The following is a 27,849-nucleotide window of genomic DNA, read 5'->3' as shown; positions in this document are numbered from 1 at the left end:
GCTGCAATCCATCAACCCGGAGGTTCTGCAGCAGCGGTGGTCATCTCTGATCACATTCCACGGGTGGCGTCACGAACATAACCCCCCTTTTTTATTGTGGAACCAGGGATCACAGACCGGGTCACGACACCATGATCCCCTTTCCAGAAGCGACCCCTTGGCCCGGTTCTGAGTATCCCCTTAACCCCTGGCGACACATATTCAAGCAGCTTCAGCTCCTGCCAGCTCTGGAGCTTCTGCACCACCAGACTAACTGGCCTCTTTGGCCCCTCACTACTCTTGCCCTCTGTTTCTCTCTGCCCGCTCCTCTGGTCCACCCGACACCTGTGGCCAGGCTGGACCCAAGTCTTCACATCTCCCAGACTGCGGGTCCACAGAACTCTTCCTTCAGCTTCTTGTTCCTCTCACACCTCACTCCTGACTCCAACTGAAACTACTTCCTGCCAGCTCTCATCTACCACACCACTGTTCCCTCCTCCTGCTGCCCCCCCCTTCCAGTTGGCTTTCTGTTAGCTCACAGTGCACAGCCCTTTTACCTGGCTCTAATGGAGTTCCTCAACCTGGTTTTGGGTGTTTGTGTATACCTGATGGTGCTGGTGTGTTGTTAGTGGCTTTTCGACACAGGAGTCCTAAGAATCCAGGATGGGTGTCACATCTCCAGGAGATGCATTACCCTTTGGCAACCTGGTGTCTCAGGGGCGCCACACTAGCAATGTATGTCTAAGGATAGACCACGTTTCCCAGGCACCTCTCATAGGGGTGGATGCCTCAAATATCAAATGTCTCTGAGCCATAGGCTGTGAGGCACTTCTGGGTTAGGAGGCACCGGTCCTTTAAGAATATGTAGACGTGTGCCCTAAATGCACTCCCAGGAGACATGCATTTTATGTGCAGGCCCTGGGTGCTGACAGCAGGGACTTCATTCAGCATCTCTATTTATTTTATGTTGCTTCTACTCATCACTGGAATGTATTGACTTCATCAGTAGGAAAAAATTTTGTGGTCAAATGTCTGTCTGACCCATGATGGTCAGCACATTTTGATGCTGTGCTGTCACGATGAGGACTTAGGGGCACTTTGCACACTACGACATCGCAAGCCAATGCTTGCGATGCCGAGCGCGATAGTCCCCGCCCCCGTCGCAGCTGCGATATCATGGTGATAGCTGGCCTAGTGAACATTATCGCTACGCCAGCTTCACATGAACTCACCTGCCCTGCGACGTCGCTCTGGCCGGCGACCCGCCTCCTTAGTAGGGGGTTACACACCAATTTTAATAAGAATTAGAGAATTCAAACTGCTAATAGACCGAAAACTGATTACTCTAAAAACAATTTTTATTTATAAACATTAAAAATATTAGTTCAAGCTATATCTTGTCGTATGTAGCTATATCGGTCAGTGAACAGACAGCCAGTCCGTGCAGAGCTAGATATACTCTAAGGGGATATTACACTAGGGAGATTATGGATAGCCCAGAGTGGTTCTTCTTGATAGTAATCGTAATATCAACTAAGATGTTAGACAAGGCCAGGTCATAGATCCCTAGTCCTTCTCCTTCCTGGCACCTCACCCTGTCAGTATAGGGCTGAATAGGATCCAGCCCTATACTGACAGGGTGAGGTGCTGAGGTCCACTCTGCATTGGACAGGAGGACCATCCGACCACCGTTTAGTTTTTTGAGGGATCTGTTGGCAGGACACAGAAAACTAAAAGGTGACCTGGATTATGTGTATTGTCACGAGATGGTAACATCCCCTGATGAACCCCGAACAAAGTGGGGGAAACGCGTCGAATCTTCTGTAAGGTTGTTATCCAGCAAGATAAGTTTACCCTACTGGGATTTAACTCTTACAGGTCCAAATTAATGCTGTTGGTCATTTGCACTGGGTAGCGGATTTTTTGATAGCTACCTGTGAACTCCTTCTCACCCATTAGTTTGTATCTGAGGGGAGCATATTTACAACTACTTTGTATGGGGATTTTCCCTATGACCAACAAACATATATCAAATATTTAATAGCATATTGACTATGCACCTAGTCTGATTGAATAACCCTGACTTCAGCACTAACCACACTTTCTGGGCTTTAGGTCAACTATTGACACACAGGCAGCTTTAGGGCTTATTAAAGATAGCTGACGAGGAGCGGGGGCTCCCGAAACCTTATGGTGTTTACCTCCGCGGCCAGGAAGGAGAAGAACTAGGGATCTATGACCTGGCCTTGTCTAACATCTTAGTTGATATTACGATTACTAGGAGATGTTCCTCGCTCCTGCGGCTTCACAAATAGCGATGTGTGATGCCGCTGGAACGAGGAGCAACATAGTAACATCGGTCATTTCCAAATTATGGAAATGACCGACGCTACACCGATGATACGATTACGACGATTTTGCTCTCGTTAATCGTATCACACTACGATATCGCCTGTGACGCCGGATGTGCGTCACTTTCAATTTGACCCCACCGACATCGCACCTGCGATTTCGTAGTGTGCAAAGTGCCGCTTACAGCGAGCAGCACAACACAAAGGGAACACCAGGGTAGCAATAAAATCCCAAATCATTTTGCTATAAAGGACAGCTTCATCAGGGAAGAAATGTCATGAATTTCTAAAAAAAAGTCAATTCAATCATCTCTAATACACAGTTTATTTACTACACTGTTCCTACACAACATACTCATTAACATTTGAATACTTCTGCACGCTTCATCTTGGTTCTTCTACACGCGTAGCATTTTTTTCTGCACATAGCATTTTGTTTTTTTCTGCACAGATAGCCTTTTGATCTTTCTGCACACAAAGCATTTTCATATGTCATTTTTATGACACAATAAAAACTTGTGTCAACTCTTACAGACAATTATGCCACCTTCACGCACACACATTAAAAAAGCCATATGTTTTATGTTTTTAATGGTATTTTTATTATGTATCAAGATGAACACACATTTTCCTAGTGTTTTTAACCAGTTAGTGACTGGACTTTTTTATTGACCAGCAAAGGTCTATGTTTTTCATACAATGCCTTGCAAAGTAATCACCCCCTTGCCATTTTTCGTGTTTTGCTACCTCATAACCTGGAATTTTACTGTTTTTTTTGAGGATTTGTATCAGTTCATGTGACAAACATGCCTACAATGGCTTTGTTTTAATTGTGAAGTAAACAACAAATAAGACAAATTAACTAAAAACTTCAGTGTGCATAAATATTCACCCCCCTAAAGTGAGTACTTTGTAGAATCTCCATTTGCAGAGGTTACAGCTGCAAGTCGCCTTGGATAAGTGTCTATGAGCTTATCACATGTTGCCACTGTGATTGATTTTTGTCTATTTCTCAAGGCAAAACTGCTCGAGCTACTTCAAGTTTAGATATTTTCCTCTGGTGAAGTCTGACCCCAGATTCTCGATTGGATTAAGGTCTGGGCTTTGACTAGGCCACTCCAATACATTTACACCTTTCCCCTTACACCAGTTGAGTGATGCTTTAGCAGTATGCTTTTGGTCATTGTCTTTTTGGAAGATGAACCTCCGTCCCAGTCTGAAATCACTGACAGACTGAAACATGTTTTGCTCAAGAATATCCCCATATTGCACACCATCCATCTGCTCCTCAACTCAAACTATTTTCCCTGTCCCTGCTGGCTAAAAACATCTCCACAGCTTGATACTACCACCCCCATGTTTCACTGTGGGGATGCTGTATTGGGGTGATGATCTGTGTTGGTTTATTGCCAGACATAGGGTTTACCTTGGTGGCCAAAAAGTTCAAATTTGGTCTCATCTGACCACACCACCTTCTTCCATAAATTTGGGGAGTCTCCCACATGTCTTTTGGCAAAATCTAAATGAGGCTTCCAATTTTTGACTGTAAGTTAAGGCTTTTATTCTGGCCACTCTTCCATAAAGGCCAGCCTATTGTGGGCGCATGGACAGATACTTCAGTCTTTGCTTGGGAACTTTGCAGCTACTTCAAGAGCTTACCTTTTGTCTCCGTACTGCCTCTCTGATAAATGTCAATTAATATGGCGGCTGTGGGGGTGATGATCAATAATAAAGTTTGTGGAGATAGATATTCGTGATGCCACCTGTGGATTGCGGCTATGGAGCCGCCGCTGCTGGATGGGGTCTCCGGGGCTGATGTAATGGCAGCTATGGTGGTTCTGCTCCCCACAGGTGGAGCGGTACCCCGGGGCAACCGTTAGTGCTTGTAAGAGTCTATGATGGTTTTGTGAATGATGCGGTGCAGGCGGAATAAAGGAAGTGACACCAGAGATTGCAGTTCAGATGTCTTTTACTCACTGTTGCCAGGGCTGCAGCAGACTGGTTGCCATTGGAGTGCTGGAATCCGCCATCTGGTGCCTTCGCCGATCCCAGGTAATTCTTAGGGTTAATACCGGTGCACCACTTTTAGGTCTCTTTCCTTGACTGGCTTCACAGCCTTGACTTTGATAGATGAACTTGTCTTGGCCTCTACCATAGAATCTGGTCAAGGGGGCTTGCCTGACTGGAATCTTGCCCTCTTCCCAGGTGATCTACGGCAGGTTGTGGCCCTGGGCGCTTGAAACCACCCCGGGCCTTTGGTGTTACTTGAGGAATTGTCTGTCTTCCCTCTGTCTGGGGACCGTCCCCGAATGCAGCCAGATCCCTCCACCCGATCTTCCTGTGGAGCAGGCCACGAGCAAATATGCCCTTCCGTGGCCCTGGCATCCTCTCTTCTCTGTCTGTGGTGTCACCTGGGCCTAGCTGGGCCCCAGGATCTCCACCAGGAACATTCTCTCTTCACTGTCTCTGTCCACTCTCCCTTTCGACTACCACTCTCCTCCTCTGCCTCACGCAGACTACACTGATCTTGAACTTCCTGTTTCTATTCTCACTTTCTAGTTGGCTCCTCGCCCTTTCCTTGTTGCTAGGCCCCCACCCCATGGGAGGACAGGTGGGTCTTACGGCCCCCCTGACTACAGCAAGGGGATAGCTGCCACTATCTCTGTTCCCTGTATGTGCCCAGCAATGAGTGTTTGTGCAGACTTGCCTGTGAACTGGTATGTACCCTTGTCCTTATCTAGGATGGGACATCAGACCTCTGGCTGAGGTGCAATGTCTCTGTGGCGACGGAAGCCTCAGGGGCGCCATACTCTTTCTTGGAAGATCTGTTGTTTTACAATGTTCTTTCCATTTGATGGTAATTGATTTGATGGTGCTCTGGGGAATTATCAGAGATTTGGATATTTATTTTAGACCCCACCCCTGACTTGTACTTCTCAACAAGTTTTTCTCTGACTTGTCGGGAAATCTCCTTGGTCTTCATGTTGTTTGGTTAATGGTGCCTCTTGCTTAATGGTGTTGCAGCCTCTGTGGCTTTTCAGACAAGGTGTGTATATACTGACAGACTATGTGACACTTAGATTGCACACAAGTGGACTGCCTTTCAATAAGCACGTGGCTTTTTTTTCCCGCAACCACAAAGGACCACTAAAAATATTTTAAATTGCATTCCCCTTTCTATACAAATTAGATTCAGTGAATTAGAAACAGATTCAGACTGGCACTGTCTATTTTTTAGTTTTGTTTTATTAAAATTTGTCATGGTTTTCTACTTATTTATTTATTTGATCTCCATAAAATGCTATAGAGCTTTGAGGGGCATTTGAACATATTAATAGATTTGTTTTATTGCTCATTTCCTCTGTAACTGGGGCTGGTATGTTAGCCCTAGTTACAGGGGAAAATCAATCAGTCTCATCTCTCTACAGCAGTGCTAACTAGGCTTCCTAAGACCAAGACGCTCCTGTTCTCTCCCTACTCTCAGAGATTAAAAAAAACTTGGATCCAATGGAGGAAGCATAGTCAGTGATTCCTAATGTGTGCACATAGCTTGTTTGATGCTGTGTCTACAGCAATCAAGAAGGTAGACCTGTAAATAAATCATGACTGCCTTCTCTGTGAGAGTCTTGTTCTCTAATATAGTTTGAGAACAGAGAAAAATGCAAAATTTAGGGGAAAAATATATAGGTAAATCTTTGTCTTCAATTAAAAAATATAGTCTTTATTTACATATCAATTAAAATCCGATATTCCACAATATGGGGCAAATAAAGGGTGATAGTCTCACAGGATAATGCTGAAAGGTGTAGCCCTGTGTGACTATCACCCCCTTATTTGCACCATATTGTGGAATATTGGATTTTAATTGATATGTAAATAAATACTATATTTTTTAATTGAAGATAAAGATTTACCTATACATTTTTATGCTGGATTTTGCATTTTTCCTCTGTTCCTGGACTGGACTGAGTGACTGGCTCTCACCCTTTTCCTCGAGGATGTCTATCTACAAACCCTCTGGAAGTATTCTACAGGCATTTACGGACAAGCCGGTCAATTGGACACCAAACACTGGGCACCTGACTTCACCAGTCAAGCATCGAAGACCAAACACCGAGAACCAGACTTCGTAGGTCAAGCTCCACAGACCTGACGCTGATCACCAAATCCAGAAGACAGAAATTCCGAGTGAGCCGTTACTTTCTGTTCAGATGTAGTGTAATAGAGCAAATTTACTAGCTAGAATTAGCAAATTGTACCATAGCTCCGTCAAGCCCTGTAGATTGATTTCTTGCATTATTTCTTTTTATACTGAATCATCCAGTTAACTGGAAGTGGTGACCAGACAGAGAGATTGGGATTAAGTTAACGCTAAATAATACCTGTTGGAGTCTTTAACAACTGTATATAATATATCTCATTTACACTTGATATATTACTGACAGTGTATGGATTTGCCTCTTAATAGTCGTTTGTACTGTTTCCGCATCATCCTCGCTAGCTCTTTATTTCTGCTAAATAATTACCCATTTGCTGTGTCGTTGCCATTCACAAACAAGTTTACAATAGAACAAAGCGGGACTAAAGGTGGTGTCACATGCAGCGACGACGACAACGACGTCGCTGCTACGTCACCATTTTCTGTGACGTTTCAGCGACGTCCCGTCGCTGTCGCTGTGTATGACATCCAGCAACGAGCTGGCCCCTGCTGTGAGGTCGTTGCTCGTTGCTGAATGTCCTGCTTCATTTTTTTGTCGTCGCTCTCCCGCTGTGACGCACACATTGCTGTGTGTGACAGCGAGAGAGCGACGAAATGAAGCGAGCAGGGAGCAGGAGCCGGCGTCTGGCAGCTGCGGAAAGCTGTAACCAAGGTAAACATCGGGTAACCAAGGGAAGACCTTTCCCTGGTTACCCGATATTTACCTTGGTTACCAGCCTCCGCTGCTCTTGCTGCTAGTGCCGGCTCCTGCTCTGTGCACATGTAGCTGCAGTACACATCGGGTTAATTAACCCGATGTGTACTGTAGCTAGGAGAGCAAGGAGCCAGCACTAAGCAGTGTGCGCGGCTCCCTGCTCTCTGCACTGTGACATGTAGCTGCAGTACACATCGGGTTAATTAACCCGATGTGTACTGTAGCTAGGAGAGCAAGGAGCCAGCGCTAAGCAGTGTGCGCGGCTCCCTGCTCTCTGCACATGTAGCGATGTTATGATCGCTGCTGCGTCGCTGTGTTTGGCAGCTAAGCAGCAATCATAACAGCGACTTACAAGGTCGCTGTTACGTCACAGAAAATGGTGACATAACAGCGACGTCGTTGTCGCTGTCGTTTAGTGTGACCCCAGCTTTAAGAGGGCTTTACATGTAACGACATCGCTAATGAGATGTCGTTGGGGATCACGGAATTTGTTACGCACATCTGGCCTTTTTAGCGACGTCGTTGCGTGTGAAACGTATGAACGACCGCTAACGATCAAAACTACTCACCTAATCGTTGACGTTGACACGTCGTTCTAATCCCAAATATCGTTGCTGTTGCAGGACACAGGTTGTTAGTTGTTCCTGAGGCAGCACACATCACTACGTGTGACACACCAGGAACGAGGAACAACACCGTACCTGCGTCCTGCGGCAACGAGGTGGCGTCACTTTCTTTCGGCTGCTCTCCGACCCTCCGCTTCGATTGGACGGCTGCCGTGTGACGACGCTGTGACACCGCACGAACCACCCCCTTAGAAAGAGACGTCGCAAGGCAGGTAAGTACGTGTGACGGGTCCTAGCGATGTTGTGCGCCACGGGCAGCGATTTGCCTGTGACGCACAACCGACGGGGGTGGGTGGTTTCACCAGCGACATTGCTAGCGATGTCGCTGCGTGTAAAGCAGCCTTTAGTGTTTAAAGTCTATGGGAGGTCCTGATATTGTTAAAGGGAACTTGTCATGTTAAAAAATGCTATTAACTTGCAACTATGTGGTTAAACTGCAGGTTAATATCATTCTGAACCTGCTTGACACCCTCACAGGGAGCCCCCTACTGGCAGGAAATGAGCTTTATTCCTCCCCACAGCACATGGCTAAGGAGAAAAAGGCCTTAAAAAATGCCATATTGTAGCATGCATTGTTTGATAAAACACTATAAAAATTCAAAAAATCTAAGCGCTTTGCACATAATCTTTACTTACAAAACTGCTAACATGAAAACATGTTCTACTATATGTGTTCTAGCACTGGTATGTTAGTAAATATGACATAAAAATCTTTCATTTTTTTAGCATAAAAAGTCTATTTTTATGGTATATACCTTATGTCAATGTAGTTAAATCATACTAAAAATGTATCTATCTGTAGTATTGAAACACTGGTAATATTCATTTAAAAATCCTTTAAACTCCTGAATAAATTTGTTCCCGTGAATTCAGATTGCTAAGTCCCACTTGATCTACTGGCTGCCCAGCACTCTGAAGGGGACCTTGCTAAATGAGCTTCTTTGCATGTTACAAACAATTTCTACAAATTTTATTTTTAAAGTGACTGCTGCCATGAACTGCTGGGCCACATTCCCATGCTAGCGGATAAGGAGTTTGCACAGTTTTCACAAGTAAGATATGAGCTTGCAATAAATGTTTGGCTTTTTACTTACTTATTTGTGCAACCAAATAATTTAAAATATAGATTACAAATATTAATATATTATTCCTAGAACTTAATTTAGGGTTTTTTTCTATCATTAGGATATTGGACTGGCATCACTTGGTGCATCTGATGAAGACATTGAAAAACTGTCTACTGTAAGTATGAAAGGAATAGATCTTCTAACAATTATCTTACTAAAGTTTGGAATCATTTAGTTGATACATAGCAAAAACTTTGAGTCTGGTGTCATACAGATAATAGACATCTTAGATTTAACGAGACTGGTTTAGTGACAATGAAAATCAATGTATAAATAGCTGAATAATCCTGGTATAAAAATAGGCATTTGTTAAGTCTTACTAAGGTGTGTGAGAGAGCTCTAGTGACACGCCCCACCGGGGTCTGGGGGCACTTGTTACCGGGCCGGTGCTGTTCTGTCTGGGAGGATCTCATGAAGACAGGACCCGGTTCTACAACCCCGACGGTGTCGTTTTAAAATGATGGGGGAATATTTACATGGGATATGTCGTGACGCTACCTGTGGTATGCGGCCAGATATGTGCCGCCGCTGCTATTCAGTTCCCTTGGGGTTGATTGTAATGCAGCTGAGTTGGTATAGCTCTTCACAGGTAGAGCTGGGCCCCAGGGCTGTTGGGAGTAGTAGTCCTTACAAATGATGGAGGGGTTTAACATTGGAGTGTGAAGACGGGGTGCTGGGACAGAGATGCAGGCAAATAACTGGACAACACAGAGATGCAGTCTCAAGGTTTTTACCCACTGTTGAGAAGTCCAGGTTACCATGAATAGTCACATGCTGCCCTCGAAGTGCTGTGTCCTACTGTTATGGGCCCCAACCGATCCCCGGATAGTTCGGAGGCACAACCCGGTGCACCCTTCTGTGTTCCTTTCCTGGTCGTTTTCCTGAGCTGACCTCTCCTGCCTGTCTCGCACCTGCACACACGGAGCCCCGAGCCGGTGTCCACGGATCCTGTAGGGTGGCTTGAAGCTCTGTCCCTTGGCCCTATGTGATCACCTTTTCACTGGATGTGTGTGGATGTGGCTTTGATACTTGCAGTAACCTCAGCCTCTGGTTTGCTAGCTGAGCCTTGTAGTCCTCCACTAGTTGAGGTGCCGATCCCTTTTGCGGCCAAGTCCCTCCACTTCGGTATGCCGGTTGTGGAACGAGACCACGGGTGTATAGCACACTTCCCAAGGACTCTAGGACCCCTTCTCTCCTGATCCTGGGCCGAGCTGCTCCAGCTCCAGACCATAGGTCCGTTCTCCTCTGGGCCTACTTTCTGACTGACTAATGTTCCACAGTGTGATCCCACTAAGTAAACCCCACCTCCCAGCTGGTCGCCAATACCCTGGCCTGATGGAGTGTTGCTAAACTGAGAGTATGTCTGTTTGTGTGCAACGACCTGTGACCTCCTCCTTACCAGGGATTGGGATACCATACCTCGGTCGAGGTACAGTACCTCTGTGCAACTGGAGTCTCAGGGGCGCCACACAAGTCTAAGTAGAGTACAGGTGAAAAGTTTGAACACACATATTTATCCAATGGTTTTAATATTTAGGTGCATATAATAGATTAAAACTGAAGGCAGCAAAGCCAGAGAGGTAAACTTGTGTAACAAGAAAGAAGAAACACATTTCAAAGAATGCAGAATTCTCAAAGTACATCCTTTTTTCTTTGATGACAGTTTTAAACACTTTTGTCATTTGCTCTAGCAGCTTCATCAGGACAACACTTGGAATGTCTTTACAATAGTCTGGAAAGAAGTCCCAGAGATGCTGGCTGAGCATTTGTTGGACTGTTGCCTTCATTATGCGGTCCAACTCATCCCAAACCATCTCAATTGAGTTGAGGTTGTGTGATTGTGGATACCATCTCATCTGATGCACCATCCCTCTCCTTCTTGGTTGCATAGACCTTACATAGCATGGAGCTGTATTTTGGGTTATTGTGCTGCTGCAATATAAATGATGGACCTACTAAGTGCAAGTAAAATTAGTGCAGTTGGTTTGTTTTTCTTCCCAGCACCTATTCCTTTCACCTTATATGATCGTGTTATGGTTTTCTCACTCTGAGTTTTTGTGCCTTGCTGCACACCTTCCTCTCCACATGTTAGCAATCTGTTGTGGCAACCCCTCTGGTTCTTTAGGAGGTACAAGAAACCCCTCGTCTGCCTCTTAGGGAGTCAGGTTGGAAGTGGTGTTGTTAGTTGTGTGGATTTGGACTTTCTAGTCTGTACAGGGACCAGTTGGGTGAAGTTGTATGTTCTCATTGTATTAGGTCTTCCCTTTTTCCTTTACCCGTGTACGAGAATGTTTATGTTCAAACAATCCTCTGCATCAGAGGGTATTCTTGATATTCCTTCCCTGATGTGTTCCTCATGAGAGTCAGTTTTATAATAGCAACTGATGTTTTTCTGACTGCTCTAGAGGATAACTTCAAGGTTATAGCTATGTTTCAGATTGAGTGGTTCTTATCATACCCTTGTTTAGTTCAGTTGCGGAATAAGGCTCAGTACTGTATTGAATTGTTTACCAATACTACCTCTACTAAACACATCTGATTTGTTACTAACACTTTCTGGAGGTTGGTAATTCCTCAAATAAACTGACAAGGTTACATGTTCATTGGAAGCCATTCCAGGTGACAACCTGATGAAGATGCTTAATAGAATACCAAGGGTGTTTAATGCTGTCAGAAACGTAAAATCGGAGTACATTCAGGAATATAAGGTTTTAGCACAGATTGGGGTTTTCTACATGTGTTTCTTTACTCATTGTTTCCATGTGTTCCTTCCTGTTTTTTTTGCCTGCCTGAATCTACATTATGTACATTCCAGTACAAAAAAAGGAAAGCCATTGAATGACATTGGAGTGCCTACACTTATGACTAGTACTTTATAATCGGTATCCACCCACCCATCATGAAAAACAATTGCAGCTTGTACTGATCAGTGTAGGTTTATAGCAGTAGGAGAGAAACTGATGAGCTGTCAATCAAGCTAAGTCGTCATGGATTGAGGCTCAGTGTTTAAAAAGGATATTACAGCCATTGTCCTCTAATAAGTAAATAGAACATATGAAATTTAGATAAATACATTTTCTTGATAAAACATTAGTAATGTCCTTTAGAAATAAATACATTTTAGTAGTTTTTTTTTTATCTTTATTATTATTATTATTATTATTTATTATTATTATAGCGCCATTTATTCCATGGCGCTTTACAAGTAAGAGAGGGTATACATACAACAATCATTAACAGTACAAGACAGACTGGGACAGGAGGAGAGAGGACCCTGCCCGCGAGGGCTCACAGTCTACAGGGAATGGGTGATGGTACAATAGGTGAGGACAGAGCTGGTTGCGCAGTGGTCTACTGGACTGAGGGCTATTGTAGGTTGTAGGCTTGTTGGAAGAGCTGGGTCTTGAGGTTCCTCTTGAAGCTTTCCACTGTAGTGGAGAGTATTATGTGCTGAGGTAGAGCGTTCCAGAGTATGGGGGATGCACGGGAGAAATCTTGTACGCAATATTGGGAAGAGGAGATAAAAGAGGAGTAGAGAAGGAGATCTTGTGAGGATCTGAGGTTGCGTGCTGGTAGGTACCGGGAGACTAGGTCACAGATGTAGGGAGGAGACAAGTTGTGCATGGCTCTGTATGTCATGGTTAATATTTTGAACTGGAGTTGTTGGGCGATGGGAAGCCAGTGAAGGGATTGGCAGAGTGGCGAGGCTGGGGAGTGGCGAGGGGAGAGGTGGATTAAGCAGGCCGCAGAGTTTAGGATAGATTGGAGGGGTGCAAGAGTGTTGGAAGGGAGGCCAGAGAGCAGGAGGTTGCAGTAGTCGAGGCGGGAGATGATGAGGGCATGCACTAATGTTTTTGCAGATTCTTGGTTAAGGAAAGCACGGATCCGGGAGATATTTTTGAGTTGTAATCAGCATGAGTTGAAGAGGGCTTGGATGTGTGGCTTGAAGGATATTACAGCATGTCTCTGATATGCCAAACTTGCTTCAAGCTGGCCATGTACTGTACATTATGAGTCCCTTTGTATGCTATGGTTATCCAAGTGTCCATGTTCATTGTTATTTGGTGAATGGAATAAGTGGAGGCTAGATATGGGTGAATATTTTAAATCTCAAAATCGCTAAGTTCAGCTAATTTAAAAAAAAAAAAAAAAATTGGTCTGCAGCTCGGAGGCAAAGGAGGCCAATTGAGGCTTATGTTTGGTAGCATTATTGTACAGTTTATTGCCAGTGATGGTATTTCTGCTGCAGACAGCAGCTCCCACATTCTTAGCTGTTTTGTGTTTTTTTTATTTTTTTTCTTAAAGGTAACCTGTCAGGTGCAATATGCACCCAGAACCACGAGCAGTTGTGGGTGTATATTGCTAATTCCTGCCTAACCGTCCCTGTATACACCAGCATAGATAAAGAGATCTTTAGAAAAAGTATTTCAAAGATCTTTTATCGTATGCTAATGAGTGAGGGCACTAGTCCCCTGGGCGTTAGTTCCCCTTGCCAGTTGGCTCCATTAGCTTCTTATTACGCCCCTGTGGGTGTGCTATCATGCTAATGAATGCACAGCGTCACAGGATGATATCACTCACCTCTCCGCAGCCATCGCCACCTGACGCTGGATTTCGGCTCAGTGCGCATGACCCCGGAGTTTCGGTCATGCGCACTACTTCAGTTTGAAGCCGGGACGCATACACCCGGCTTCATAGTGCTCATGACCGAAACTCTGAGGTCATGCACACTGAGCCGAAATCCAGTGTCGGGCGGCGATGGCTGCGGAGAGGTGAGTGATATCATCCTGTGACGCTGTGCATTCATTAGCATGATAGCACACCTACAGGGACATACTAACATGCTAATGGGCCGACTAGCAAGAAAACTAACATCCAGGGGACTAGTCACCTTGCTCATTAACATACTATATAAGATCTTTAGAAATACTTTTTCTAAAGATCTATTTAACAGTGCTAGTGTATACAGAGACGGTTAGGAGGGATTAGCAATATGCACCCAGAACTGCCCGTGGTCCTGGGTGCATATTGGACCTGACAGGTTCCCTTTAATACTACCCCATCCATTGCCCCTTTTCTTTTAACATACATTTTAAATACCATGTTGTAATTCAATTTTCACTGGTATTATAGGTACACTTATATACAGAAAGATGTGGCAACAGGCCACAAAATAGGCGTGTAATGCACTTTTTTCATATTGGACTAATAATACAGGTGTGCAAAAACAGACATGCACAGTTGAATGTCTACATTTCTTATTGTTTTTCTATGTTTTTCTTAACAAAATTGAACTCCCTTCCATAAATGAAATAATAACATTTGCTAGAAGGATATATGCCCAAAAATGCCAGCACCTTCAACAGGACCCAGTAATGATTTGACGCGTACAAATGTAACATTTGACTAGTAAAGTATACTTGAAAAAAATGCTTCCTGACATGGATAGTTATAGTTAAATGTCTGGATAATAGAGAATTGTATTTTCATGTAACAATTATTCTTCACTTCACAAAAACTATTGCACACTACATGTGTGCTTTTGTTTAACTGTGGATTTACTGTCTTTAATACAAGTCTGTTGGGAAAAGAAAGGCCGTCTCTACCAGAGAAATTGACATGCTGCAGTTTGTAAACCCACAGGTGAGTTTACGCAGTGTATTAAAGAAGCACAGTGGGCAGGAGATTTCTATTAATCACATCCATTGTACTCGTACTGTACAACGTAGCGTTTTGGACACAGCGAAAATACACTGCGTCCAAAATGCTAGTGATACTGATCGTGGGCACGCAGCCTTAAAAGTTATAAAAATATTAACTTTTTTTGGCAGCTGTACTGGTTCACCATTGAGTTTGGACTCTGCAAGGAGAAAGGATCTATTAAAGCCTATGGAGCTGGCCTACTGTCATCTTATGGAGAACTCTTGGTGAGAATTTTTAAGTATATTTAAAAAAAAAAAAAAATAGCTGCAAGAATTTTCTGTATATTGCTGTTTCTAGTGCAGAGCAAGTAAGAAAAAGCAGTTGTATATACGGCGCGTGAAATAAGCATTGAATACATCACCAATTTTCTACGTAAATATATTTCTAAAGGTACTAGCGGCATGAAATTTTCAATAGATGGCGATAACAACCCATCCAATCTACACAGGCAAAGAGATCAAATCTTAGATGTCCATACATTTTGTGATGTGTAATAATGAGAAATGACACAGGAAAAAAGTATTGAACACATGAAGAAAGAGAGGTCCAAAAGCCATGGAAAGTCATGACACCAGCTGAAATCTAAAATTAGCAAAAAACTTTTTCTTAACGCTGTTTATTGGTGCAAAAGACAAGTTTCCGACGTTTCAACCCTACTCAAGGGACTTTGTCAAGGAAATGGATCTATATGTGGTACAATAAACAAACATATTTACAATAAGTATAAATAAAAGGAAAACTTCTTTTACATATGCATTATGTGCTGGTTGGCAATGATATTGATAAGAATTTTAAAACTTTAACAGCAAAAAACCTTTCTGGCAGTAGAGGAAAGATGCAACAAAAGACTCTCATTACAATATTACAATTGCTGATTCCCTTTGATCCTCTAAGGACAAGGTAATTATAACCGCCACTATACAGTCCGGGGCAGAGGCATAATAGCACATACCTATGTGTCAAATGAAGGCAGACGTGTGGTCACTTGTGCTTAAGTATTCAAGTCATATAACATGCCTGAAAAATAAATTGTTGCAGTCAATTTGGTTAGTGGGCCTGTACAGGTGGGATGGATGGGCCACAGGGCCTTCTGGGGTGAAGTCACTGGGGGTCAAAAAGTAGTACAGAAGATTGCTGGAAGCCGTGTTGGAGGTGACCATAAGGAGGTCCCTGTGTGTATATTGAATAAGGACATAAAAGGTTTGCTACAACCATAGCTCTATATGTGCAGGTGATCGCTGGCCATGATGTGATACAGGTATTCAGACAAATCTGTATGTTGGGCATGATGCCAAGGGCTGCCCTGTGGTGACCTCGGTACTTTATCCCTATTGTAGATAGCGAAGGGCTGTGTGTTATGTCATACCCTATTTCGTGAGATACATAGTTGCTTGAGGAGCTTTTTAGAAAGGGTGGAATACCCCAATAGGTTCTGTCATGAGAGAATGGGAAAAATATATAATGTTCTTTATAGTGCAAGGTACTCCTATGCACAATATAATGGAGATTTACATAAGCATCACCAGTGTGACCAGAGAAAAACAAGATTGCCTATTAGTGATGAGCGAGTACTAAAAAGCTCAGGTGCTCGAGGCTCGGGCCGAGCATCCCAAGATACTCGTGTACTCGGCCCGAGCACCGAGCCCAATGTTATCCTATGGGAGACCCAAGTATTTTTATGAAATGACCCCCCGGCAGCATGTAGAAACCCTAAAAATGTCACAAAAGTCTCAGAAGAGTGCTCAAATGACATGGCAACAGCATGGGGAAGACCCCTTGAAGCATGTGTGACGACATGGACTCTCATGGGTTAAAGTTTCTTAAAATTCAGCCAGACAGCATGATAGATTGTCTATAGACGGGGGAGAAGTCCCTCATTGTTTTTACAAGACTCTTGTTGACTCAATGTAATTGTGTTGGCCACTGAAAGCTAGACGTATTGTTCTCCAGACATTTCCAGTAACCATTGTATTGTAGTTGTGTATTGATAATGTAATTACCTTAGTAGCCATTGTCTAGTCGGTGACTCCCAGTTTACATGTACACCCTCAGTCTTTCTACCCATATCATTTAAATGAACATTGTCCATGCAGCTTGAAATTCCTCCAATGGGAGAAGCAATCTTGTCCAACCAATCGATGAGGACACAGTGTATCCAAGTGGAAGGTTGTGGCTATACAAAGGACGTCTTTAAGCCACCAGGGGTTGTTGATGGTTGATGGATTCAGTCTAAGCTCTTTGGAGCTGACTGGAGGATCAGGACATCTTATGGCTTCAATCTAGGGACTCCGGATCCGGTTGGAGACCATATCCACAGCCTAGGGATTTCGACTCCGGCTGCCAGGATTTTATCATCAAACCAGGACTACCTAAGGAGGACACGCAGGTTGGGACAGTTCAGTCACCTGTTACAGACTTTGCAGACCTCAGACAGCTTGGAACCTGTGAGGCATGGACATTCTAAATCCCTGGTGAGCCAGCGGAAGGGTGAGACTCTGTTACCTGTTACATTTGTGTTTTGCTGGTTATGTGTTATGTGCTGTTAATTGTTTGGGGATCCAATAAAGTCTAATTATTGTGGTTCCCTCACCCTGTGTTGTCTGAGTAGTGTTACGCCCACGGTTAAGGAGGCCGGTGTTCAGTTGGGATGAGCCCTGAGCCACGCTGTCTTTCTAAAGGCGGCGGGTTTTAGTGGACGAGAGCGCCCACTGAGCCCCGTGTCTCCACAGCATGTATCACTCAAAAGTCACAGCTGTGAACAATTTTGTCCGAGTTTTACGCCATTTTTACGGACTCACCAGAAAACCTTCCAAAATGACACCAAAATGAATTTTCATGGCGGAAATGTTAAGGGCACATACCCAATAGTGAGATAGAGCTGGTGTATGTTGCTTTTTGAGATTATGACATGAAAGATTTTACGTAAAAACATTGTGTGGCACTCCGATGTCCAAAACGCAGGTTTTGTGCTTTTTACTAGCGATGTCGGTCATTTTTTTTTTTTCATTCTATCTCCCGTCGGTCGGTCTCTATGTCTGTCGGTCGGTCTCTCTGTCTTATCTGTCCCTCTAGCTGTCTGTCGGTCATTCTCCCCCCTCTCTCTTACTTACCGTTCCCCGATCTCCGGCGCGGCGCTGCACAGCTGTTCACTAAACTCCGGCGACTTTTCCTCTTTTGAAAAAGCCGGACGCCCATTAAACAATCTCGTATTCCCTGCTTTCCCCGCCCACCGGCGCCTATGATTGGTTACAGTGAGACACGCCCCCACGGTGAGTGACAGGTGTCACACTGCACCCAATCACAGCAGCCGGTGGGTGTGTCTATACTGTGCAGTGAAATAAATAATTAAATAATTAAAAAAAACGGCGTGCGGTCCCCCCCAATTTTAAAACCAGCCAGATAAAGCCATACGGCTGCAGGCTGGTATTCTCAGGATGGGGAGCCCCACGTTATGGGAAGCCCCCCAGCCTAACAATACCAGTCAGCAGCCGCCCAGAATTGCCGCATACATTATATGCGACAGTTCTGGGACTGTACCCGGCTCTTCCCGATTTGCCCTGGTGCGTTGGCAAATCGGGGTAATAAGGAGTTATTAACAGCCCATAGCTGCCACTAAATCCTAGATTAATCATGTCAGGCATCTATGAGATACCTTCCATGATTAATCTGTAAATTAGAGTAAATAAACACACACACCCGAAAAAATCATTTATTAGAAATAAAAAACACAAACATATACCCTGGTTAACCACTTTAATCAGCCCCAAAAAGCCCTCCATGTCCGTCGTAATCCAGGATGGTCCAGCGTCGCATCCAGCGCTGCTCCATGGAGGTGACCGGAGCTGCAGCAGACACAGCCGCTCCTGTCACCTCCACACAGCTAATGAAGACAGCCGCGCGATCATCTGAGCTGTCACTGAGGTTACCCGCTGTCACTGGATACAGCGGTGGACACGATTAACCTCAGTGACAGCTCAGCTGATCTCGCTACTCAACGCCGCACCGGTCAGGGTCAGCTCCACGCAGCAACTGAGGTGAGTAGCACGATCAGCTGAGCTGTCACTGAGGTTAATCGCGGCCACCGCTGGATCCAGCGGTGGCCGTGAGTTACCTGACTTACAGCAGCTGATCACGCTACTCACCTCAGTTGCTGTGTGAAGCTGACAAGAGCGGCGGTGTATTCTGCAGCTCCTGTCACCTGCATGTAGCAGAGCTGGACACGACGCTGGAGGTCCGTGGAGTACGCCGGACATGGAGGGTTTGTCGGGGTTAATAAATTGGTGATGAGGGACTTTGTTATTGTTTTTTATTTCTAATAAAGGATTTTTCGGGTGTGTGTTTTTTAACTGTAATTTACAGATTAATCATGGAAGGTATCTCAGGGAGACGCCTGACATGATTAATCTAGGATTTAGTGGCAGCTATGGCTGCCATTAACTCCTTATTACCCCGATTTGCCAACGCATTAGGGTAAATCGGGAAGAGCCGGGTACAGTCCCAGAACTGTCGCATCTAATGTATGCGGCAATTCTGGGCGGCTGCTGACTGATATTGTTAGGCTGGGGGGCTCCCCATAACGTGGAGCTCCCCATCCTGAGAATACCAGCCTTCAGCCGTATGGCTTTATCTGGCTGGTATTAAAATTGGGGGGACCACACGCTGGTTTTTTAAATTATTTATTTATTTTACTGCACAGTATAGACACGCCCACCGGCTGCTGTGATTGGGTGCAGTGAGACACCTGTCACTCAGCGTGGGGGCATGTCTCACTGCAACCAATCATAGGTGCCTGTGGGCGGGGAAAGCAGGGAATATGAGATGGCTGTGTGCAGAGCACAGCGCCCGCCGGTATAAAGGCTCGGTCACGCTGTGCAGGCCGGCCAATCACTGCAATTCCACAACTAACAGGGCTGTGGCATTGCAGTGGTCTGCCAGCCAATCCCTGCATGAGGGCTGGCTCTCAAAAGAGCGCCAACATGCAGGGATGAAGACCACGAGTATAGCACGAGTATCGCGAGATTACTCGGTCCCCGCCGAGTAGCCCGAGTACAGTGATACTCGTGCGAGTACCGAGTAGTGACAAGCATACTCGCTCATCACTATTGCCTATCTATATGTTAATATGGACTAAAACATGCCAAAAGATAGGGTCCCATATAGGTGGGTTACATACTATTCAAGGACATAAGTATGCTTTACGTTTGGTGTATGATGAGACTCTGTGCCGCTTGTAATGAACAACTAAGCATACCAAAAAAATGAATAAAAACGTTTTGTTATATATTACTGTACGCAAAAAGGTATTGTATGATTAAAATGACCTTTTTAAAAGGAAAAGGGGGAATAGTGTCAGGAAGCCCTTCTGTAATGTAAGCTAAAAACTTATAGACATAATACAAAGAAGGGATTTGTATGCAGGGAGATAAAGGTAATGAAAAAATAAGCCCAGAGCAGAGATGGTATATTACCTGTACCCAAATCGTAAAAGCAGTGGTGAATCTCATTGAGAGGGTCTGGGGTGGTGTGCTGCAGGCTTAGTGACCACTATTTAAGCAGTTTCTTGGGGTGGGTGCACGGCCACGCTATCCAGACTCCCTGTGTCCGGACCACACGGCTGTGCTGTGGAACGCAAGTCGGTGCATGCACAGACTGGCTGCAACAGCAGCCACGACCATGCGCGTATGGACGAGCACCACAGCAGTGAAAAAAAAGTGTGGCTGTGCCGCCCCTGCAGCGGTCAAACCGCTCGGATCCAGGGGAATGATTGCTCGTGGCTCGAGGGTCTCCGGACCCGGGGGCTAGGTGCCACTCTCCAAATGAAAAAGGGGGTATTTACAGGGGAGGTATATACAGTTCGTGATGCCACCTATGGTGTGTGGTAACTGGGAATACCGCCGCTGCCGTTGGGAGTACCCGGGATGATGGGAGGGGGCAGCTAGGTGACAAGGCCTTCCACGGGTAGGGGGTAACCCCAGGACTCAGGATTGTGGTGCGGGGCGCAGGGGAGGCGCAGGCTCGCTGATTGCAGGGGTCAATTGGTACTCACTCAGCAAATAAGCAGATGCTGACAACAGGGTAAACCAAGTCTCTGACTGCTGCTGTTTCCTGGGAAGAGCTGTCCGGGTCCCGTCCCCTGCAGTACTGCTTAGTGGTTTGTGGCTTCTCTCCTGGCACCAACAATTTAGATGTTCTCTTGTGGCACTTCAGCCTGGAGCTTTCCGGGCCCCGCTCCCCACTGTGGCTAAGTAAGGAGCCTGCTCTCGAGCTCACGCTTGGGATTTTAGTGGGCCCTTATGTGGAAAGACCTATCCCCCTCGTTGCGCTAATGCTCCTGATTTTTGAGCTGGTAGGAACAGTCCATAGAGGTCCTGTCCTCTGCAGGTTAATTGCCGGGTTGCATACAGCTTCTCCCCGACCTAGGGTCTATGTACCCCATCGTATCTTTGGCCCCAGACCGGTGATTAGGCCCAGGCTGCTGACCATCCACTAAGACCAGTCCCGCCAGCTAGCCTCAATCCCCTGCGACTGGGAGTCCGACTCCTTTAGGTCCAAACCACTGCCTGCGACCTAGGATTCTCCTCCTCTGGGAGCTCCAACTCCCAGCTTCCTCTCACTTTGCTCCCCTGGAGCCAACTTCTCTCTGGAGAGCTCCTTACCCCAGCTCCTCACTCACTGGGAGCTAATTCTGTTCTGCCTGTCAGCTCTGCTCTGTTCTCAACTTCCTCCCTCGCTGACTTCCCCCCTCCCACCTCTCTGTCTGACCCATAGGTGGACTGCTTAATTCTGTTTAAATTTCTCACGAAAAAAGTAATACAAGGAGAGCTCAAAACTGGTTCACAGACTAAAAACTCCTTAATTTAAAAATTATCAATTTTATTAACAGAAGCAATTAAAAACACTTCCACATTATATAGAAAATATTCATTGGTGCCATACAAACATTTCAAACATATATCCCCCTTATTTTTATAGTCCTATGTGTTACCCCAATTTAGGAGCAAGAACAAATGTCAGTAAGGCGCAATATAAAAATATATCCCTAAACAGTCCAATAGTCAAGGGTCCTACAGTCAAGATCCCTAAAGGCAGCACTTTTTACCCTAAATTAGTCGGTTCTGCACTGAGATATAATTCCATATATACTGCCACTTCCTATATTAGTGAGGAGGCTGTCAACCTTCTACCCCTAATCGACCCGACGCGTTTCCCCTTCTAATAGAAGGTTCTTTATGGGTCATCAAAAAGTAGTATAGAAAAATACAATTAATTTATACATTATCCTCCAATCATACAGTGAATACAGACATAGTTTTTGTAATCTCCCCAAACAGAGTACATCAAACAAATGATCTTCAGATTGTACATATGACTATTATAGTCTCCTCTGCTGCTGTCGTATCTTTAGTCTCCAAAAATTGCCAGGTAACACAGAGTTCCACAAAATATTAGCGTGGATGGTACCGAACAAAGAATTCCCGTTATAGAAATATTTTTCAGATTTTTGTCATCTCATTCGGGACAAGGCTGTATATTCTAGGTGAATGATGGTGTCACCCGAAAAATTAAAAGAATTTTGTGTCCCAGACAGTTCATATTTTCAGGTGTAATTACCATCAGGAATCTCACAGTAAATAATCATGGCAGAAGGAGATACCAACCTCCAGAAGGTGCACAGGAGGAGAATAACACAGAGGTCCATCACCTCAAAACCAGAAACACCTATGTGCCCATATAATCAAAAATACCTATTAAAAACATGCCCATTCATAATTCCCCTTCAGCAAGCTTTTTCCTTTTCTGTGTCCGTGTAGATGAATGGACTAGAGTCCTATGGAAAAAGCAATACAATCACCAAGTGCCTATGCAACACCCCATATGGTGCTGCATATATCTCTAAAGTCAAACATACCCCTCAGGTTGCAATTGGCATGTCCTGGTCCAAATAAATTTAAAACTCTGCATAATGAAAGGTAAATGAAAAGAGTCCGTCACATAACACTCACAGCTCTATAGTACATGTCAGCAGTTAGAATATCTCAATGAAGCCTGTTACTCACATATACCAGCATGTAGTTGGGGCTCCCTGCACTGTTCAGAGCGTTCCCAGCCTCTGCAAAATCCACATGGAGACAGCGTTCACTTCCTACTTCCTCCCGTTACAGATCATATGCTGTGAAGGGGCCAATCAAGGCTACCCTTCAATGGAGATCCGCCCATAAACCAGGATGACACGCTCCTCGTGTTCATCCAATCGCATATTGCTGCCTTAGAGTACATGTCACATGCTCACATTGGGCCAATCACAGCCGTCCCAGTTGCTAGTCTGTTTACATAGCAGGGTAACAGACACGCTGTTTCTCCTCATTAAGAAAATCAATACAGCATGGTTGTGTATCCCACCCACCCCCAATCACATGCCATAGTGGGCCAATTAGGGTGGAAAGCTCTGGGAAAACCACCCACAAATCAGACACAACACAGGTCATGTCCATCAATGATTCCAGGACTCAGCATAGAGCAGTGGTCTGGGTGAAGCTGCAGGCGCAGCCAACAAGCTGTAGTCCCAGCGTTTCCAGTTCTATTCAGCCAGTCAACGCAAAATAAATCATCTATACAAAATTGTTTCCTTTTATTTTATGTTTTTGGTTTTTTGTTTTTTTTTTTATTTTTTAAAAAAATCATTAAATTTAATAATGAACCGCTGGACCAAAAAAAAAATATATATAATTACGGAGCTATTTAATATTATCCGCTGGATCATGAATATAACAGAGCTATTTAATATTAACCGCTGGACCATGCATAATACAGAGCAATTTATTTAATATTACCCGCTGGGCTATTCAATATAGTCCGCTGGACCATACATATTCAGAGCTATATCAATATTATTCGCTGGACCATGCAAATTGCAGAGCAGTTTATTTAATATTTCGCCACTGGACCATGCGTATTGATGGCAATTTATTTAATATTATCCGCTGGACCATGCATATTACAGAGTTATTTATTTACTATTGTCCGCTGGTCCATGCATATTAAAGGGCTATTTATTCAATATTATACGCTGGACCATGCATATCAAAGAACAATTTATTTAGTACTATCTGCTGGGCCATGTATATTACAGAACTATTTATTTAATATTATCTGCTGGACCATGCATATTATAGAGCTATTTATTTAATATTATCCGCTGGACCATGCATAATACAGAGCTATTTATCTAATATTGTACTGATAATTCCTTAAGGGGCTGCTAACTTATATTGAATATAGTTTATTTTTGAAAAAACCTAATCCTGCAGAAATCCCCATAACCAAGGCGATCTCCAAGGAAATGGACATTCAAAGATAGGGTGATGGAACATGGGAATATATCACAATCCATGGCCAATTGTTTATAAACCCAAAATCCTTATGGAATAATAGGGACAGAACAGACTGGTTTAGAACCGGGACTTTATAAAATTAACCAGGTTAACGGGGAGGCCCAAAGTGGTCTCAAGCAGGAAATTACAAAAAACACCCAAAGTTGAGTTGTTCATTTAACCCGTTTGGGTTTACAGTTTTTAGTCTGTGAATCCACCTTGCCTCCTTCTGTAATAGTAAGCGATCCCAATCACCGCCTCTCATCCTCTGGTCGACCACTTCGATCATATGAAACTTGCAAGCTCTAATATCGCCTTCATGAAACGTCCTTACATGGCGTGAGAGGGGAGTGTCCCTCTCATTCCTAATATTTCCTAAGTGCTCCCCTATTCTTTTCCTGAACTCCCTTTTTGTTTTCCCTATATATTCTATATTACAAGAACAAATAAATCTATAGATGACCCCTACTGTTTTGCAGTTTGCAAAATGCCTGATGTCATAAACGTATCCTGTCACTGAGCTCATAAAACTTCTACCCAATTGTATGAAGGCGCAAAAAGAACATTTCCCGCACCTGAAGCTACCTTTGCTCCTGTTCTCCAGCCATGTCGTGTTCTTAACTGCCACATACTCGCTGTGTATGAGTTGATCCTTTAAGGACCTCCCTTTCTTGTATGTTATTGCTGGAGTTGCTGGAATAATATCATGTAGTATTGGGTCTGCCGTAAGTATTCCCCAATGTTTTATTAAAATCTTGCGCACTTCCTCCGCCCGATTATCGAATCTACCTATTATCCGTGTGATCCCCTCCTCCTCTCTTTTCCTGACATTCAAGAGTGTTTCCCTAGATTTTAATTCTGCAGATTTGAATGCTTCACTTAGGATATCCCTGGGGTAACCTCGTGCTGAGAATCTTTCCCTCAATTCTGAGGCTTGTTTATAGAACGTCATATCTTGTGAACAATTTCTGCGAACTCTTAGGTACTGTCTTCTGGGTATACCTCGTTTCAGGTTGACGGGATGGTGGCTATCCCAGTGTAGGAGGCTATTAGATGCTGTAGGTTTATGAAATATGCTTGTCTGTAGTTGTCCTATATCATCTTTAGTTATAGTAAGATCCAAAAAATGTATACTCTTTCTATTATATTCCGATGTAAACCTTAGATTGTAATCATTACAATTAATCTCTGACACAAACCTACAAAAGGAGTCCTCGTCACTTGACCAGAATATCAGGATGTCATCGATAAAACGATACCAGGATATGATGTTATCATTCCACCATGGTTGTTCCTCTCCTCCAAAGATGACGGTATCCTCCCACCAGCCCAGGAAAAGGTTGGCGTAAGTGGGGGCCACTAGGGTCCCCATAGCCGTACCCCTGGTCTGGTGGTGGTACCGCCCCTCAAACATGAAATAGTTAGGCGTCAAGATAAATTTCAGAAGGGAAAGTATAAAATCATTATGTGGTTTGAACTGTATACCCCTCGAGTTCAAAAAGTGTTCCACAGCAATCTGACCCCAGTTGTGGGGTATCGAACTGTAGAGCGCTTCTACATCGATAGATGCTAATAGTACTCCATCTCCTAAGCTAACCCCCTCTATTTTTCCAAGCAGATCCATGGTGTCTCTTAGGTAAGAGGGAAGGGAGAGGACGAAGCTGCGCAAGACTTTATCTACATAAATACTACTGTTCTGGGATAGAGAATCTACCCCAGATACTATTGGACGCCCCTTAAGTGGGTCCATCCCTTTGTGTACTTTGGGTAGGCAGTAGAACACTGGAACAACTGGATGTAAGGTACTCATAAAATCATTCTCATTCTTGGATATAAGCTTCTTATCCAAAGCACGCTTCAAGATAACATCTAGATCTTTTTTAAAAATTCTTGTTGGATCATTGGGAAGAATCACATATGTCTTTTTGTCACTCAGTAGATCAGTGCACATTTTCTTATAGATATCGTGACTTAGGATAACTAGGTTGCCACCCTTATCCGATGGTTTTAGGATGAGATTTTTATTCTGCGAAAGGTTCTCCAAAACCCTCCTTTCCTCAAATGTCAGATTGTCATGTCTTTTATTTATGGGGTTTACTTTCTCTAGATCTTTTGTGACTAACTCTAAAAATATATCAACACTAGAGGTATCTGTTATAGGTGGCATCCGTGTACTCCTAGGCCTCAATTCAGTAAAGGGTCCTTCTCCACTTGGTCTTGTATTTTCCTCTAAGAGGTCATTCAGAACCCTCAGACTGGGGAGGTCCTCCTCTGATATTCCCAGGGCTTCACATTCTTTCCTGTCATGTAACCTAAAAAAGCGTTTCCATTTAATTTTGATATCCTTGGTCCATTCGAAACTATCATATCTATTTGTTGGAACAAAGGATAACCCTTTATAGTAAGATTATTAACCGGACCTCTCATCATTTAACATCAATAGAAACTGCTGTTCTAAATAAAGGGTTAGGCTACTTTCACACATCAGTTTTCTGCATTCAGGCACAATCCTTTTTTTTCCTGATGCAAAGGATCCGGCAAAAACGGATGCAAACTGTATCCACCGGATCCGGTTTTTAACGGATCCGTTATGCCGGATGCGTACAAAACCGGATCCGGTGGATACGGTTTGCATCCGTTTTTGCATCCGGTTTGTCCTTTTTTTTGAAGGATCAGCTTTTTTAATTAATTTGGTGCATGCGCAGTTTACGAAAACGGATCCGGTAGCCGCATCCATTTTTTACCGCATTGCGCCGGATCCGGCGTCCATAGGCTTTCATTGTAAAACACGCCGTATCGCGCCGGATCCGGCGCGATGCGGTTTTTTTGCCGGACAAAAAAACGTTGCAAGATACGTTGCCTCCGGCCGCCGCTTTGATAAATTTTGCCGCATCCAGAAAAAAACGGATGCACCGCAAAGCCATCCGGTACAATCCGGTACCAATGCAAGTCTATGGGGAAAAAACGGATGCGGTACCGGATCCGTTTTACCCGTTTTTTTCCGGATTGAACCTGATGGCAAAAAACTGATGTGTGAAAGTAGCCTAATCCTTTGTTCCAACAAATAGATATGATAGTTTTGAATGGACCAAGGATATCAATTTATTTTGCAGAAAAATTAAATGGAAACGCTTTTTTAGGTTACATGACAGGAAAGAATGTGAAGCCCTGGGAATATCAGAGGAGGACCTCCCCAATCTGAGGGTTCTGAATGACCTCTTAGAGGAAAATACAAGACCAAGTGGAGAAGGACCCTTTACTGAATTGAGGCCTAGGAGTACACGGATGCCACCTATAACAGATACCTCTAGTGTTGATATATTTTTAGAGTTAGTCACAAAAGATCTAGAGAAAGTAAACCCCATAAATAAACGACATGACAATCTGACATTTGAGGAAAGGAGGGTTTTGGAGAACCTTTCGCAGAATAAAAATCTCATCCTAAAACCATCGGATAAGGGTGGCAACCTAGTTATCCTAAGTCACGATATCTATAAGAAAATGTGCACTGATCTACTGAGTGACAAAAAGACATATGTGATCCTTCCCAATGATCCAACAAGAATTTTTAAAAAAGATCTAGATGTTATCTTAAAGCGTGCTTTGGATAAGAAGCTTATATCCAAGAATGAGAATGATTATATGAGTACCTTACATCCAGTTGCGCCAGTGTTCTACTGCCTACCCAAAGTACACAAAGTGATGGACCCACTTAAGGGGCGTCCAATAGTATCTGGGGTAGATTCTCTATCCCAGAGCAGTAGTATTTATGTAGATAA

The 27,849-nt window shown here is 44.0% G+C and overlaps 1 protein-coding gene across 1 annotated transcript in view; it reads left to right on the top strand.

Annotated features, from left to right (window-relative positions):
- Positions 1 to 27,849, top strand: part of LOC142301400 (tyrosine 3-monooxygenase-like) — a 207,858-nt gene that overhangs the window by 141,027 nt on the left and 38,982 nt on the right. The window contains exons 8-10 of the mRNA XM_075342399.1: positions 8,852 to 8,921; positions 9,055 to 9,111; positions 14,828 to 14,923. Coding sequence (XP_075198514.1) covers positions 8,852 to 8,921; positions 9,055 to 9,111; positions 14,828 to 14,923 — 223 coding nt within the window. The remainder of the gene's footprint in view (positions 1 to 8,851; positions 8,922 to 9,054; positions 9,112 to 14,827; positions 14,924 to 27,849) is intronic.

Source organism: Anomaloglossus baeobatrachus, chromosome 4 (assembly GCF_048569485.1).
Source record: "Anomaloglossus baeobatrachus isolate aAnoBae1 chromosome 4, aAnoBae1.hap1, whole genome shotgun sequence".
Classification (NCBI taxonomy): domain Eukaryota; kingdom Metazoa; phylum Chordata; class Amphibia; order Anura; family Aromobatidae; genus Anomaloglossus; species Anomaloglossus baeobatrachus.
Note: the sequence above shows the minus strand (reverse complement) of the source record. Positions and strands in the feature narration are given on the sequence as shown.